This window comes from Colletotrichum siamense, assembly GCF_013390195.1.
Source record: "Colletotrichum siamense strain Cg363 chromosome Unknown KSG_Cg363_contig01, whole genome shotgun sequence".
In the NCBI taxonomy this organism is placed as follows: domain Eukaryota; kingdom Fungi; phylum Ascomycota; class Sordariomycetes; order Glomerellales; family Glomerellaceae; genus Colletotrichum; species Colletotrichum siamense.
In genome coordinates this window covers 5,209,251-5,224,175 of record NW_023501014.1, presented here as the reverse complement: position 1 = coordinate 5,224,175, position 14,925 = coordinate 5,209,251, and the positions used below count along the sequence as shown (strand labels likewise).

The window sequence follows — 14,925 nt, the reverse complement described above, 5'->3', positions numbered from 1 at the left end:
TAATATGGGGCAATATCATGGTGTTAAGTCGCCATGTATTAGAGCAAGTACACCAGGTTGGCCCTCTCCGTCTGGGTTGTGGACGGCTCTGGTGCGCCAAGGTGTGCAGCCTCTCGGTCACGGGGTCTGCAGTGATGCGGCGATGTCCACCAGAGCAGCACCTTGAATTGTGGACTTATGGAGATATGCCGCTCGCACATCGTCATGGCGTGCAGTCAGGGCGGCCAAGTGGCACCTCAGGTGCATGGAGCGCGGCTGCGGGTGGTTGGTGGTCAGGTTGACCTGGTTGTCGCTCTGTGCATTGGCGTGGGCGTGAGTAAGAACCTGCCCACGCAGAGTTTAGGAAGTGCTTCTGTATTGTTCATCACTGGAGAGGTCCTGGATACGATGATATAAGAACAAGCTCCAGCATATGAGAGCTCAATTGCGTATCCTCGGCCGTTTGCGAGTCAAAAAGGGTGAACAAAGGTAAGATGAGTCTCCGCTAGAGGCATATGCAAAGTCTTGATGCAATTGGCCGTCCCAGTCCATGCGGCCTCACGTAATGTTCTGCAAGAGAAGACCCACCACCTGTTCCAAGCCACATTGGGACATTGGGCAGGACGGGCCACTGATCCCTGCTCAGCCTACTGCCAGGTTCCAACTGGCAACCAACCACTTTGGCACTCTACGGGCCCCCGTCCAAGCCGCTGGCCGCACTTTCCTACCTACTGAAACCTAACCTCCGTGTCAAGCTGGACACTTGCGAGAGCTTCGTCATCAGCGTTGCCATCACGTCCAGCGACAACGTCCTTCTTCTCCACACACCAGCGTTTCCTCTTCGCATTCACCAAGTAGAATTGCATTCATCACATCACTCCCCATCGACGGAGTCCCTCCCGATCGCACCCTTTTGTGTCGCCGTCTAATCCATCGCCAGTCCGCGTCGGTTGCTCCTAATCGCCGTCAGGAGTCAGTCCTCCGAGCCCGACCTCGTCGGCCCAACCGCCCGCCATGTATTCGAACTCGAACGCTTTCCTGGGCGGCAACAGCCAGCGGCCCGGCGCGCAGCAATATGGAAGCTCCTTCGGCATGGGAGGCCAGCAGCCGGGACAGCAGCAGCAGCAGCCGAGTCCGTTTGCTCCTCAGCCCACGGGTTTCGGCCAGGCGCCGCTCCAGCAGCAATACACCGGCTACCCGGGCATGGCACAGCAGCAGCAGCCTCAGCCCACGGGCTTCGGCCAAGGTCTCCAACCTCAGCCGACCGGCTTTGGTCAGGGGCTTCAACCTCAGCAGACTGGCTTCGGCCAGCCCCAGCCGCAGCAGAGCTACCAGACCGGCGCGCCGCCGATGCCCTCGATCCCCCCGCAGTTCCAGTCTCAGTTCCAGCAGCAGCAACATCAGCAACAACAACAACCCCAGCAGACTGGATTCCCCGGTGCCCAGCAGCAGCAGCCTCAACAGACGGGCTTTCCACAGCCGCAGCAACCTCAGCAGACGGGCTTCCCGGGACTGCAACAGCCTCAGCAGACGGGCTTTCCCCAGGCTCAGCAGCAACAGCCGCAGCAGACTTCGGCGCCGTCTCCGGCTCCTATCAAGCCGCAGGCCACGGGCTTCAGCCAGATGGCCGCGTCTTTCCAGACTGGAGGTACACCAAAGCCTGCGGGCAGACGTCCAAAGTCGTCCTCCAGCAAGATCCCCAACATCCGGCTGTCTTTCATCACTGCTCAGGACCAGTCTAAGTTCGAGACGCTCTTCAAGTCCGCGGTTGGCGATGGCTCAGAGACCGTCATGTCCGGAGACAAGGCGAGAGACCTGTTGTTGAGATCGCGACTGGACGGCGATTCTCTCTCACACATTTGGTAAGTTGGACTCTAGTGCGTGTTCTTCCAGCAAGCACTGACGAACCCCCCTCTCAGGACTCTGGCCGATACGACTCGATCCGGACAACTGCACTTCCCTGAGTTTGCCCTGGCGATGTACCTGTGCAACCTGAAGCTTACCGGAAAGTCGCTGCCTTCCTCGCTGCCCGACAACATCAAGAACGAAGTCTCGAGCATGGTGGACATCATCAGTTTCAACATTGCCGAGGATGCGGGTCGCGCCACCCCCGGAAGCACGAACACGGGCAGATCGAGTACAGAACCTACGATTCATCAGCCCCAGCCTCAGGCCTCCAACTCCCAGCTATTGCAGGCGCAGATGACTGGATTCCCTGGGCAACAGCAGCCTCAACCGACTGGCTTTGGGCAGCTCCAGGCCCAGCAGACTGGGTTCCCCGGCATGAACCCCCAACCAACCGGATACACGGGTCCGCGCCCACCGATGCCGCCGATGCCGACTGGGTATGGCAACAGCCTGACTCCTGGCGGAGGACCGATGGCTGCGCCCCTGAATGCCCAGCCGACTGGCAGACCCGGCCAGTGGGGTCTGGTCAACACGCCCGCGACTGGCCTGCCAAACATTGATCTCCTCCAGGCTAGAATGATGCCTCAGTCGGGCCGGGAGGCGGGCAATTACACCACCCAGGGTCTCCAGGGTAATGCGGTCATTCCCTGGGCCATCACCAAGGACGAGAAGCAGCGTTACGATGCCCTTTTCAAGGCGTGGGACGGTCTCCACAAGGGCTTCATCGGCGGCGATCAAGCCATTGAGATCTTTGGGCAGAGTGGCCTGGAGAAGCCAGACCTCGAGCGCGTCTGGACTCTGGCAGATAATGGCAACAAGGGTCGCTTGAACCTGGACGAGTTTGCGGTCGCTATGCATTTGATCTACCGTAAGCTCAACGGCTACCCCCTGCCTAACCAGCTGCCGCCTGAGCTTGTCCCTCCCTCTACGAGAAACATCAACGAGTCCATCGGCACCATCAGGTCCATGCTGAGCCAGGAGTCCGAGTTCCGCAACAAGTCCGGCGCTGCTCTCCTGCCCCAGAAGACTGGAGTCAGTTACATGAAGAGCCACTCGCTCAGAGGCACGCCCGGCGGCCACAACAACGGCCGCAAGGATGCGACGGTGTTCAAGAACAACGACGATCAGGTCGGCTATAAGTCTTCCGCTCGCCGTCGTGTCGGCAACAACTCGCCGCGGCCCGAGTCTCCGGCCCCTTCGTCTGCCTATGACGACTTGAGTCTCGACCAGCTTAGAAAGAAGATTCGGGAGAAGGAGGTGCTCATTGACGCGATGGACTTTGCTGACGAGAAGAGTCTGGAAGAAGATGATATGCTTGACAGGCGTGACCGTCGCGAGGCCGAGGAGCTGTACCGCCGTATTCGCCGGGTCCAGGACGACATCGACTCGCATCCCGACGCCGCTCTCGCCTCGGGAGACTCAGATGCCGAGAGACGTGCGCTCAAGCGCCAGCTCCAGACTCTCCAAGATAAGGTCCCTGAGCTGGCTTCGGCGGTGCGCAAGACGGAGAAGGCGATTGCGGACGCCAGGCTCGAGCTCTTCAGGCTCAAGGACGCCAAGGCTCACCCCAACAGCGCTGCTCCCATCGTCGGAACCGGACCTGGCGGTGCTGTCACAGAGTCTGACAGACTTAAGGCTAGGGCCAAGGCTATGATGCAGCAGCGCACGGCCGCCCTGACCGGTAAGAAGGTCGAATCCAGCTTCGACGACGAGGGTCCCAAGCGCCTCGAGGAGGAGAACTTCAAGATCAAGACCGAGAAGGAGAACAACGAGAGCATGGTCAGGGATGTTGAGGATTCTGTGCGTGACTTTGCCCGCGGCATTGAAGATAACCTGAAAGAAGGTAACGCGACCGCCACCAACGAGCACGAGAAGCGCCGCTGGGATGATGCTCTCGGTGTCGAGGACGAGGTCAGAGACTTCATCTTTGATCTCCAGCGATCTAGCCGTGCCGCGCGTGTCCGGGCCCAAGACAAGCGTACTACTTCTAGATCACCCGCCGCGGCTGCCCGCGCTGAGCCTGCACCGTCAGCTCGCCACGACAGCCCCGCTCCTCCCTCGCGTACTGCCACTCCCTCGAGCGCCGGTGGAGGCTCGTACTCATCCTACAAGACCCCCGAAGAGCGTGCGGCCTTCATCAAGCAACAGGCTGAGCAGCGCATGGCTGAGAGACTTGCCGCTTTGGGCATTAAGGCTCCCAGTAAGCCTGGTGAGACGGCTGCCCAGAGAATGGAGCGTGAAAGAGCCGAACGTGCTGCTAAGCTGCGCCAGGCCGAGGAGGAGGATGAGCGCCGCGAAGCTGAGCGCCAGGCACGCCTTGCGGAAGAAACGGGTGCCCCGGCACCAGCCTCAACCGGCGGCAAGAAACCTCCCCCACCGCCGTCCAGAAAGGGCGCCAAGAACGATGGTGCCGACGCTGCGCGCAGGGCCGAGGAGGAGCAAGCTGCTAAGCATGCTGAGGAGGAGCGTCTCGCGAGGGAACATGAAGAGCAGCAGCGTGCCACCCAGGAGATGGAGTAAGTCCCACTAGTAACTATTCAGAACCAAAAACTAACTTTGCACAGGGCCAACGCTAGAGAGGCAGAGAATGACGTCGAGAAGGAGCGTTCCGCTACCGAGGCTCGCCTCAAGGCTCTTGAGGAGCAGGTTAAGGCCGGCAAGCTTAAGAAGGAAGAGGAGAAGCGCAAGAAGAAGGCTGCGATGGCCGAGGCCAAGGAGAAGGAGTCTAAGCTTGCTGCTCAAAGAGCCGAGATCGAAGCTGCTCGTCAGCGCGAGCTGGAGCTCCAGCGCCAGCTCGAGGCATTGAACGACGATGACAGCTCTTCTGATGATGAGGATGGTCCGTCTCAGATCACCCCCCAGGCGTCGACCCCTACTCAGGGTGGCAGCCAGATCAGCAGCCAAGAGCTGGAGAAGGAGTCGTCGCCGCCGTCCGTGCCGACTGTGGTCACCAGCCCGCCTACCGAGAACGAGAGCCGCAACCCGTACTTCCGCATGCTCTCTCACTCTTCTGAGTCGACATCAGGCCCCAGTGAGCAGGCAGCCCCAGCTGCCGCTCCCCCGGCGCCGCCTCAGCCCGAGGTATCGACCAACCCCTTCCACCGCATGACCCAGGAGAGCAAGGCTGCGCCGGCAGCTCCCGCTCCCGCACCTCCCTCCGGGCCCTTTTCCCGCAAGCGTCCTGATGATGACGACGACGGTTGGGGCACGGACAAGGACGACGACGAAGATTCCGACGACGATGATCGCCCGGGCGGCAGTAGCGCAGCGGCACTGGCTTCCATTCTCTTCGGTACCATGGGACCTCCCCGACCTTTGTCGGCTACCGGTGACAAGCCGTTGTCCAACCCCGTCAGCCCGGCGATTGGTAGCGGCCCCACGTCTCCCCCGCCTCCTCCCCCTGTGCCTAGTTCTGGCGCTCCTCCTGCTCCTCCTCCTCCACCTCCGGCCTCGGCCCCCGAGGCCCCGTCGGCGCCGCCGCCGCCACCCATGCCTTCCATGGACGCACCGGGCGCCCCTCCTCCTCCCCCGCCTCCGCCAGGCATGGGAGCCCCGCCACCACCCCCTCCCCCTCCTCCTGCGGGCGATGCCCCCTCTGGCCCCCCGGCAGGTGGCGGCGGTCGCCCGTCCGGTTTCCTGAGCGAGATCCAGATGGGCAGGTCTCTTAAGAAGACGGAAACGCGGGACAAGAGCGGTGCCGCGACTGCAGGCCGCGTATTGGATTAAGTCAGTGCCTCATTCGGGCTTGACGGGAGGTAGACCTGCAAAGTCTTCGGGATTGGTTAGGAAGTAGATTTATTTCTAGGCGGCGGTTTGCGGAAATTGCGCTACATTCTCAGATCGGCTGTTCCATATAGTAATGCCTGAATCACATGTTTCTAATACGTATGGAGTGTCTGCATCTGGGTGATATGTGCATCGCGGAGACTCGTTGAGGGCAATTTTAGTTTCTGATCAGCAGTATTCATTTGGTAATACATTATCGTCCTTAGAGCAGCAATGTTACTTGCTTGTGCTCGTGACTGGCGGTGTCAGTGAAGGCACTCGCTCGACAATACTGTACTAAGCCGGCCTGTTCGTACGTCAGCACTCGCCCACCACACCGCGAGTTTACGGCGCATTCGGGCCCGAGGACGCGGATGACGGTGCAGAGTAAAGGGTGCAGAGGGGTGTAGGTTCATCCACAATAGTAGGAAATTGATCAACCTGCCCAACAGGTCTTCTCAGTCTCGATAGACCGAACAGAAAATGAACATGCTCTGATCAGGCTTCCGACTTTCGCCTTGGCGTCTGTAAACTCCTACTGGGGCTAGCTTAGAATGATGGTTCGCGCTGACAGGGCTGCGAATCCCGTTTCTTGGCATTTTTGTTTTCCTATTTGAGTAAGGCGTCTTGCTGTGTAAGTGACGACGATGTGGGCATATTGAATAGCATGACGGTGCGGTACGAGAGGATGATGTCTCCCTGCTGGGTAGGTTTTGTGTATAATAGAAGTGCTCTTCTCCCTGTCCATCACACGCAGTATCTGTGTTTGTCTTTCCAATCGGTTTCGACAAAAGGGCGTTTACCTCCTCATCACCTGAACGACTTCTTAGAGAACATAAAACATCACACGTGCTTGAACATGGCAGCTGGAGACCCCAGTATGATTACCGATGGCTTTGATCCAACGTATCATTTCTAACTCGGCCCTCAGTCTTGTACAGCCTGTACGTTTACGCACCAAACAAATGGGCTCCCATCATCTTCATCGCCTTGTACGGCATCTCGGCCATCTTTCACATTTGGCAATGCTAGTAAGTACGTCGTCATTTTCCGAGGACCATCTCTGACGCAGCCTCCTAGCCGCTATAAAGCGTTCAAGTTGATCGGCCTACACCCGATGTGCGCCGTCCTCTTCACAGCTGGCTACTCCCTCCGTGAGTACGGAGCATATCACTACCTCTACAGCGAAACCACCAAGACGCCCCTGATGGTCTTTGTGTTCAGCCAAGTCTTTATCTACGTCTGTCCGTGAGTAAACCGGGGTCTCCAGTTGTTTTGGCTGCATCCTTTAACACCTCGTCTTCCAGGCCCCTCCTCGAACTCGCAAACTACCATGTCCTCGGCCGCATCTTCTACTACGTCCCCCACTGCGCACCCCTCCCTCCGTCCAAAGTCCTGACTACATTCGGCGGCCTCATGGCCGTTGTCGAACTGCTCAACGCCCTCGGCGTGGCCCTCTCTTCAAACCCCTCCTCGACGCCCGAGAAGCAGGCGCTGGGCAGCCACCTCACGCTCGCGGCGCTAGGCATCCAGCTCGTCCTCATCGTCATCTTCATCTGCCTCGCGGCCCTCTTCCACTTCCGCGTCGCCAAGGCCAATATCCGGTCCAAAAACGTAACAACAATGCTATCCACGCTGTACGCGAGCATGTGTCTGATCTTCGTCCGGTGCGTGTACCGCCTGGTCGAGCACACGGGCAGCACAAAGGTCGACCTCGACGACATGGCGACTCTGCGCGGGCTGAGCCCCATCCTGCGGTACGAGGTCTACTTTTACGTGTTCGAGGCGAGCTTGATGCTTGTCAACTCGCTGATCTGGAACGTGTGGCATCCTGGGCGGTTCTTGCCGCGCGGCCATCATGTGTACCTCGCGCAGGACGGCGTCGAGGTCGTGGGGGAGAAGGATGTCGACGAGAGGTCCCTGTGGGCCAAGACGGCTAACGTCCTCACCTTTGGGATCTTTTTCCGTAGGAGAAGGACGGTTCGGGGGGAGGGTGTGAAGTTGAGGGATCGTTCGACGAGCTCCGTTGGACGGGGCGAGCAGAGCTCTTCGCTTTTGCCAGCCCCCGCTCAAGCGAAGTGATGCAGTTGCTCATACTTGATGTTTGGGTTGTGTGTGTGTGTTGAAGATTTTATGCAAGTGAACTAACATTTGGGCTTGGCTTCTACCTCGACGAGTTTTTGGAGTTTGGGGCTACATTACAAGGTTGGGAGGCTTCCTTCTGCTGCCTTTGCTGAGTCCCTAGTGTAGCTAGATAGAAGGGGTATACCGGGCTCTTTCCCCGTGTGATACAGTTCATTCAGAGTTTAGAGATTCTGACAGTAAGACTAGTGTGCCGGACGAGATTGAAACAGTTCGTGATATAAAGAAAATGATATGCTCCTGCGAGTAAGGCTCAAATGCCGTTTTCAGTGATGATTAGAAATCTTGCTCTTTTGAGATTGCCATCGTTTCTGACGTGAACATATATGCTCCTCCTTAAATCGAAGCAGAAGCAAAGAAAGCCACCAGCGAAACAAAGTCCATTGAGTCCACAAAATGAACGGCGCAGTTTTTGGTGCCAAGCGAACGTCCGTCACTGACATCCTTCTGGAAAGGGGCTCAGCTCGGTCCGGGCGATGTGATTGGTCTAGCCCAGACCTGGGAGCGTCGTCAGCTTGGAGACCAAGTCTGGATATTTTGTCACTAACAAAGTCTCGTTCCTGTCGAGGCAGTATCGCTCGAAGGAATTCGGCCGCGCACCAGACAAACCAGTAATGGAGGATAGTCGCAGACACAAACGCCACTGCTGGGAGTGTCGTCGCCGCTGTCTTGTGTGCGACTTCACAGAGCCGGCGTGCAGACGGTGCTCGGCCGCCGGTGTCGAGTGTCCCGGGTACGGCGACGTCAAGCCGATGAGACTCGAGTGGCTCGCAATTGGGAGAGTCGTGTCGAGGGGCCGCAGGAAGAAGAACAAACATCAGCCAGACGGGGAGAAGAGATGCCAGGTAAACAACGTCGCGCGCCGAAGTCGGGTCCTGGCGAGTACCAGCTACGTGCCTTGGTTCGAGATGAAGACCGACGTCTGCGCCTTGCCTCAAGCCGCGGAGTATTGTGAGTCGTCTATTCAAGAAGTTTCCCTCACTAGCCCGGACTGACATCCATCGCAGTCAACTCGTGCATCTATCAGGACCTGGTCCCGATCCACCAATTTGGGCAAAATCCGCACATCTACCCTCTCACGGACAGGCACCTCCGCGTGGGGGCGAGGGCACCAGAGTACTTGCAGTTCGGCATGGTCTGCATGACGTTGAGCCACCGACTCAACCGGACGCGGAGCGACATACAGTCCAGAAAGGTCTTGTCCGAGAGGTTTTACATCTACTGGGGTCTCGCAGTCCGCTCGTTAACCGAGCATCTCAACGCGCAAGATGAGCAGACGAGCGACATATTGATTGCAGGAGTATTGACCATTCTGCTTGCCGATGTAAGTCCTTCGTCCCCCCATCAAAAGAAGAAAGGTACCAGCAGTCATCACAGGTCCAGAACGGCAATTCTCTGAACTGGCGCTGCCACATGGAAGGCGTCCACAGAATTATCTCTCTCCGAGGGGGCTTCCGTGCAATGGCTGGGTCGAGGAGGCTGGAGCCGCTCTTGCTTGTCCTCTGGTCGTACGTCGCTTGCCATCCGAGACCCCATCGTGCAAGATGCTGACCCGTCCCCCTTCGCACAGCGTCGCCGTGATTGGGAACACAACATGCCCGGCGTCAGATCTTACCATGACCGGTCTCCAGCTTGACGCTCTGGATCTTGTCGTCGATCAATACGCTACGTCGTCGTCGCCGTTCCAAATGTGTCCGCTGTCGCTATATGGGGAGTTAATTAGGATCAACCATCTCCGGTCACGAGCTTCGAGGTCCGGGTCCGAAAGCCACGCCCAGGAGGCACATGAGATGCTAGAGCGCATTCATGATTTTTCGCCTGAAGAATGGGCCAAATGTAAACCTCAACTTACGCCATCGTCTATGGCAGACTGGGTGGTCTTGGGGGCAATCTATAAAGCTGCCGTGGCTTTGTATTGCGTCCTCTCGCTGCAGAGCCTCTGCGTCCTCGAAACAACGACCCTGCTCAGGAATATCTGCGCAACACATGGCCAGATCCTAAAGAGCCACCTGGAGGAAGCTCTACAGTCTCCCAAGATGGAGCGGTTCCTGGTTTGGCCAATGGTCCTGCTCGGAGTGGAGGCTGTACACGGCGACGCGGCGATGCGCCGTTTTGTTTCGAGGCAGCTGCCAGAGCTGAGCCGTAATCTCGGGACCCATGTACCCTTGACGGCGAAGCATGTCTTGGAGATGTTTTGGACGTCTGGGGAGACGAGGTGGGATGCTTGTTTCGACAGGCCGTACGCTTTCACGGCTCAGCTCGCTGTTGACACAAGCCGGCTGTCGCTCTATGATGAAGAGTGATCAGGGTGGGAGTTACGAATATCCAGTAGGCAGGATGCAGGCTACATCTAATATGAGAGTGCCAGCAGATGAAGTTGCCCCTCGCAGTGGGGTTTGTAAACAGCAAGACAGGGACATGATATCAGAGGGACTATGCCGACAACATGCCAGCGTAAACATGCCAGCCTAAACACTTTGTCCCCCAAGTTCCAGGGCCGAGACCTCACGAAGCTGAGCATCGGAAAACAACAAGCTATGCCCTGGGTCAGAACTCACGATGCCGGCCCGTCCAAACCAACCATCCGTGCCGCCAGCGCGGCATGTCAACATGCGACTCATCGTGACTGTGCCCAAAAGCTTTCGGCTACAGGAACAACAAGATGGACGTCAGCCATGTCAGCAGCCCATAGCAAAGACAGTGCTTCGCGCAGACATTGCATCCGTCCCGCCTTCTCTCGAGTGCCAAACCAGACGTGCGTTCCCAATCATCTCAGACCTTTCCCCCTCTCTCATTCGAACTACATTCAAAGAAAACATCACTATCAAGCCAGATGCCCACGTCGCAAAGGACAGGACCCCGAAACCCATTGTCCTAACCCCCGCCGCCACCGGCTATTCGAAATCCCATGCGTTCAAAAGCTCGAGATTACGTACATCCACGCAGGCCCATCCAAACACTAGCGAACCCCCCTCAGCACGTTTTCCCTCTTCTTTATCTCAGAGTCTTGGCACGGAGGGGAGGGAGAGAGGTGCGGTCTCAGTCCGTCGTGTCAAACAAAGGAACTCGAGCTGGGTTGGATCAGCGCTTGCTACCCGTGTGGCGCAGAATAGAAAAAAGCTATTTCTAGGGCGGTTCTATTCAGGCGGCGGGCTTTTGCCTTTCGATCGACGGGGTCCAGGACGAGAGAGCTCGGGAGCGCGGACTCTCTCTGGGCTTCGACGACGTAACGAGCGCGCAGGATAAGGGCACACGGAACAAAATCCGGTGGTTGGAGGGGGAAGTAGTGCCGCTTCATCACCTGCGAGGGGGGAACAGGGAAAGAAAGGAAGCTGGTGATCGGACCTCTAGTTGGGGCCGCCCACGCGCGCGCGGGGTTGCGGATGGCGGATGGCGTCTTGCTTTTTTGCTTTTCTTGTCTACGCTACACATTACGATCGGATCTTTCTTAGTGCCGTTTTCTGGAAGTGAGGGGTGTGCCGTGTGTGTTAGGGTTCTCTTGAGATCTTTTTTGGAAGCATCAATGCAAAGCAAGGAGACGAGAGTTTCGTACGATGCTGCTGTTGAAATGCTGCTGTTGCAAAAACACGCGCCTGGGGACGTGTTGGAGGTGTCGTGTGTTTATTGACATGTCGTTGCGGGCTCAGTGCCTGATGACATGATGCGCGCATCAGAGCCCGTCTACTGCTGCATGTGCTAACGTTTGCGTGCGATTTCTTGCATGATTCTTTGGTCTCACGGGGTTCACGGCAAGGCGAGTCGAAAGTGTCAGGCTAATGTAGGCGCGAGGTCAGTAGCCAAGTAGCTAACGGTAGATGCATCTGTGATATGGAGGAGGCGAAAGCTGCTGCGGATACGCAGGGCACATCAACCACACAGGACTTTCCGGGGCTCGAGAGAGGCGGACCTCGGAGCAACTAGGCTGATTCTACGGTTGCAGTCGGCTAGGAGCTTGGGGAACAGGCGACATGAAGAAGGATACGGGGGTGGATCTACGGGATACATATGCAGAGCACAGAGGATTGACTGCCCGTGTGTATTCGTACAAACTACAAAGAATCCTTCCAGACAGAGGGATTTTTAGAGTCATGTAAGTCCCTGGGGGAGGATCTGTATGTACGACACGTTGAGAAGGGGACGTGCTTTTTCTCCTCCCGTGGGACTCGCTGCTGCATGGGACCTGGACCCGGCGGTGCTGTCACGGTCAGAGGAAACGACACCACTCTATATCGACTTGAAACAGATGCACAGGGACGATCGTTCAACCCAGGCGAGGTGGGATGCAAGAGCTGAAGCTAGCTGTACTACCTTTACAAGCTCCAGATTCAAGCTTACCTAGCTCCAGTTCTTGACGAGCTTCTATTCGGGGCCACAATCAGGCGGTGGGAATAGGTAGTTGGCCGCCGTTTGGTCAGGTCGGCCTGTTTGGAAGTGTGCGCGTTCGGTCCTCCGAGTCTGTGTGGTTGCAGCTTGGGAGGGCCGAAAGGGTCCGGGGTGGCGGTCCTTGGAAAAGAGGCGCCGAATTCTCGAAGGAAGGGAGAGGCTTTTTTGGATCTTCTTCTTTTTTTTTCGTCCTCCTTCGTTTGGTGCGCTTTCTAGCTCGAACAATGGGGTCCCCCTCCAGGGCAAACCGAGGCCTTTTGCTTCTGAGCTATTGAGAGAAGGCCGCAGTGAGGGGCAGAGAAGGAGGCTGAGTGGGATAAGCTGAATGGCGCAAGAGGGCCTGGTCAATGGGCCGGAGATCGGATGATGAACTCCATGTTTGCTTATTCTGAATGGGTCCTGATATATCATTAGCAGACAAAAGCCTGGAGGCGAATGCCGGGTCCCAGTCCAGCCCTTTCGTACGTAAAACACAAAATCCAGGGCAAAAGAAACGACTTCAAGGACTTGGGATGAAAGAAACAGTTGAGGGTCCTCCGTACGGACTATGCGTTGTCCATTGTTGGGGAGCACAGCAATGGGAACGGTGGATGAGATCTGAGCGTACCAACTTTGGCCGTCAATGCTTCTGGGATGTCGAGGATCACAGACTCGACGACGGATCGGATGGCCGGACGGACGACGAACAATGCCCTGACGTTCTTTTTACATAGTGTGGTGCCCAATGCTTGCGGCTTGCTCGCCTTGCCTTGCCTTGCCTGACTTGGCATTCCTGAAGAGACAGCTTGTCGGGTTTGTCTGACGATACGGGACCGTCGCATCGCATGGGCGCAGATGGAGCCGTTTGATGGGAGTGAGTTGATAAGGTAAGGCAGGCCTGGTCTTCTGTGCATGTGGTCTGGGACTGTGCGCTAAGATGGCGGCGTGCAAGGACCAAGGCGTGGACAGGAGTGACGGCCCTCTGGGACCGTGAGAGGACGGTTGGATGGGCTGGGACGGGACTCTGTGAGCCTTGAGGAGGAGGAGGGGGGACGGCCGGCACTTTGAGCGGGTATATCAAGGACAGGACTATTAATATCAGGGCGGCAGGGATACACGCTCCAGGGGGCCCAGCAAGAAAGCGACGTGAAGGAGATGATGGGGAGAGAAAGAGAAGGAGACGAGAAGGATGAAGAGGGGAGATGGGGCAGCAGCACCGCGACACTGCTACTGTATCCTGGGTAGAGTAGTTGAGTAGGCACAGTAGTGTGTAGCGACGGCGCGCGGGTGGTGGCCCGCGGTTGGGTTTGTGCATTTCAATGTTCCATTGACGACTGAGCTGGCAGTTGGACGGGCCGGGGGCTTCATTGGACACCGGACCGTGCTTGATGGGACAAGGTGGTAAGAGGATGACGAGTAACTTTCTTGCTCTCGTGAAATATTTTCAGCGTTAATTTCTCCATCATAACAGCTGGGAAGTTGAAGGGGACGGGGGGGGGGGACTCGGGAGAGGAGAGAAAAATGCTCGATGATCGGAGGGGATTCCGTGAGAGATCTCGATGATGGAGCACACAGACTTTTTTCCCCTTGATGCTCGGGTTTTCTTTTCTGCCCAACTTCTTTTCCAGGGCCCAGGCAAAGTTGAAAGTCGACCTAGTCGAGAGGGGAATCATGCCGAAACAGGACAAGAAGAGTCAGAATTCGGGGCGAGCTAGATGCGTTGTCATTGATGTGCGAGATGGGATATCTCCCGTTGGGAAGATTTGCATCTTATGCGAAGATCGACTGACAGGGAACGACGACTGGGCTGAACCTTGGACGATGGGGGTCGTTTGGAGAGCTCGAAAGCTTGCAGGCTTGCTGAGGTGCACTTCCCGGTTTGCGCCAGGCACGCCACTGGCCAGGTACGGCAGGTACGGGGGCTACCCCTCGCCGTTTGTGAGCCACATGCGCACAATTCTGGTGGTGGAATTCACATGGGAGGGGGCTCTGCCAGGTACCAGGCCGCCTGCACGACGTCCAGCCAGTGAGCGCTGGGCAGAACGCCAGTAGACTTTCAGAGGTGTGGGCAGAACCTAGCACACTGCCGTGTACGACTTGCTTGAACTGGGAAGTGGCTTCGAGAATGAGGTGGTGGTGGTGGTGGTGGATCTGGTGGGAGGAACACTCCTTCACTGGGACTCTGCTCTGGGCTGGGAGTGGGAGTTGGTCCCAATTCTGGTTGAAACACTGTCATCCAGCCCAGCCAATGGGCCTCTGGGAGGTGGAAACGGTTTGATTGGCGACAGGCAGCCGGGGGCGCGCCCGGGCACGGGCAGAGAGACACGAGGTTTCTGGAAGACAAGAGCGAGAACATGTGTGTGAAGGGATTGACCTTCCCGGTGCAGTCTGCAGAGGATGATGTCACGTCCAGGAGGTACGTACTCGCTGCACACATGTTATCAGACGGTGGACCGTGCCTCAGCACCCCGTCTGGCCTGCCTCAGGGCTGTCTGCTTGTGTCTGGGGTCTCAAATGTCAAATCAAGTCAGGCAAGTTGCGTCGCACCGCATCGCCTTCGTCTTGAACGGCGAATGGCAACTGTAATGTGCATCTATGTAATGATAACCCGACGGATGACGGCCCTGAGGCGGCAGGTATCATGACTAGTGTCAGATGCCTCTCTGCCAGTGGCCAGCGCCGCTGTGCCTGGCGAGCAGACTGGGCCCTGATGATGGGATACTGTCTTGGGTTCTGAACTTCTGAGACCTCTTTCCCGTACCTCTCTCG

General features: G+C 57.3%; 3 protein-coding genes across 3 annotated transcripts; all 3 read left to right on the top strand.

The window, feature by feature from the left end:
• Positions 1–993: 993 nt before the first annotated feature.
• Positions 994–5,613, top strand: PAN1 (Actin cytoskeleton-regulatory complex protein PAN1; the record flags this gene model as incomplete). The annotated part of the gene is made up of 3 exons (XM_036633156.1): positions 994–1,841; positions 1,899–4,403; positions 4,452–5,613. 3 exons carry the CDS (start codon positions 994–996, stop codon positions 5,611–5,613), a joined length of 4,515 nt encoding a protein of 1,504 aa, XP_036500996.1.
• An 898-nt stretch (positions 5,614–6,511) lies between these two features.
• RTA1-7 (Lipid-translocating exporter-like protein RTA1) lies at positions 6,512–7,910 on the top strand (the record flags this gene model as incomplete). Its single annotated transcript, XM_036633155.1, has 5 exons — positions 6,512–6,530; positions 6,584–6,683; positions 6,733–6,900; positions 6,960–7,618; positions 7,903–7,910. The coding sequence occupies 5 exons, from the start codon at positions 6,512–6,514 to the stop codon at positions 7,908–7,910; spliced, it is 954 nt and encodes a 317-aa protein (XP_036500995.1).
• A 792-nt stretch (positions 7,911–8,702) lies between these two features.
• CGCS363_v001305 (uncharacterized protein) lies at positions 8,703–10,097 on the top strand (the record flags this gene model as incomplete). Its single annotated transcript, XM_036633154.1, has 4 exons — positions 8,703–8,745; positions 8,802–9,118; positions 9,172–9,302; positions 9,365–10,097. 4 exons carry the CDS (start codon positions 8,703–8,705, stop codon positions 10,095–10,097), a joined length of 1,224 nt encoding a protein of 407 aa, XP_036501481.1.
• Between the last annotated feature and the right edge of the window lie 4,828 nt (positions 10,098–14,925).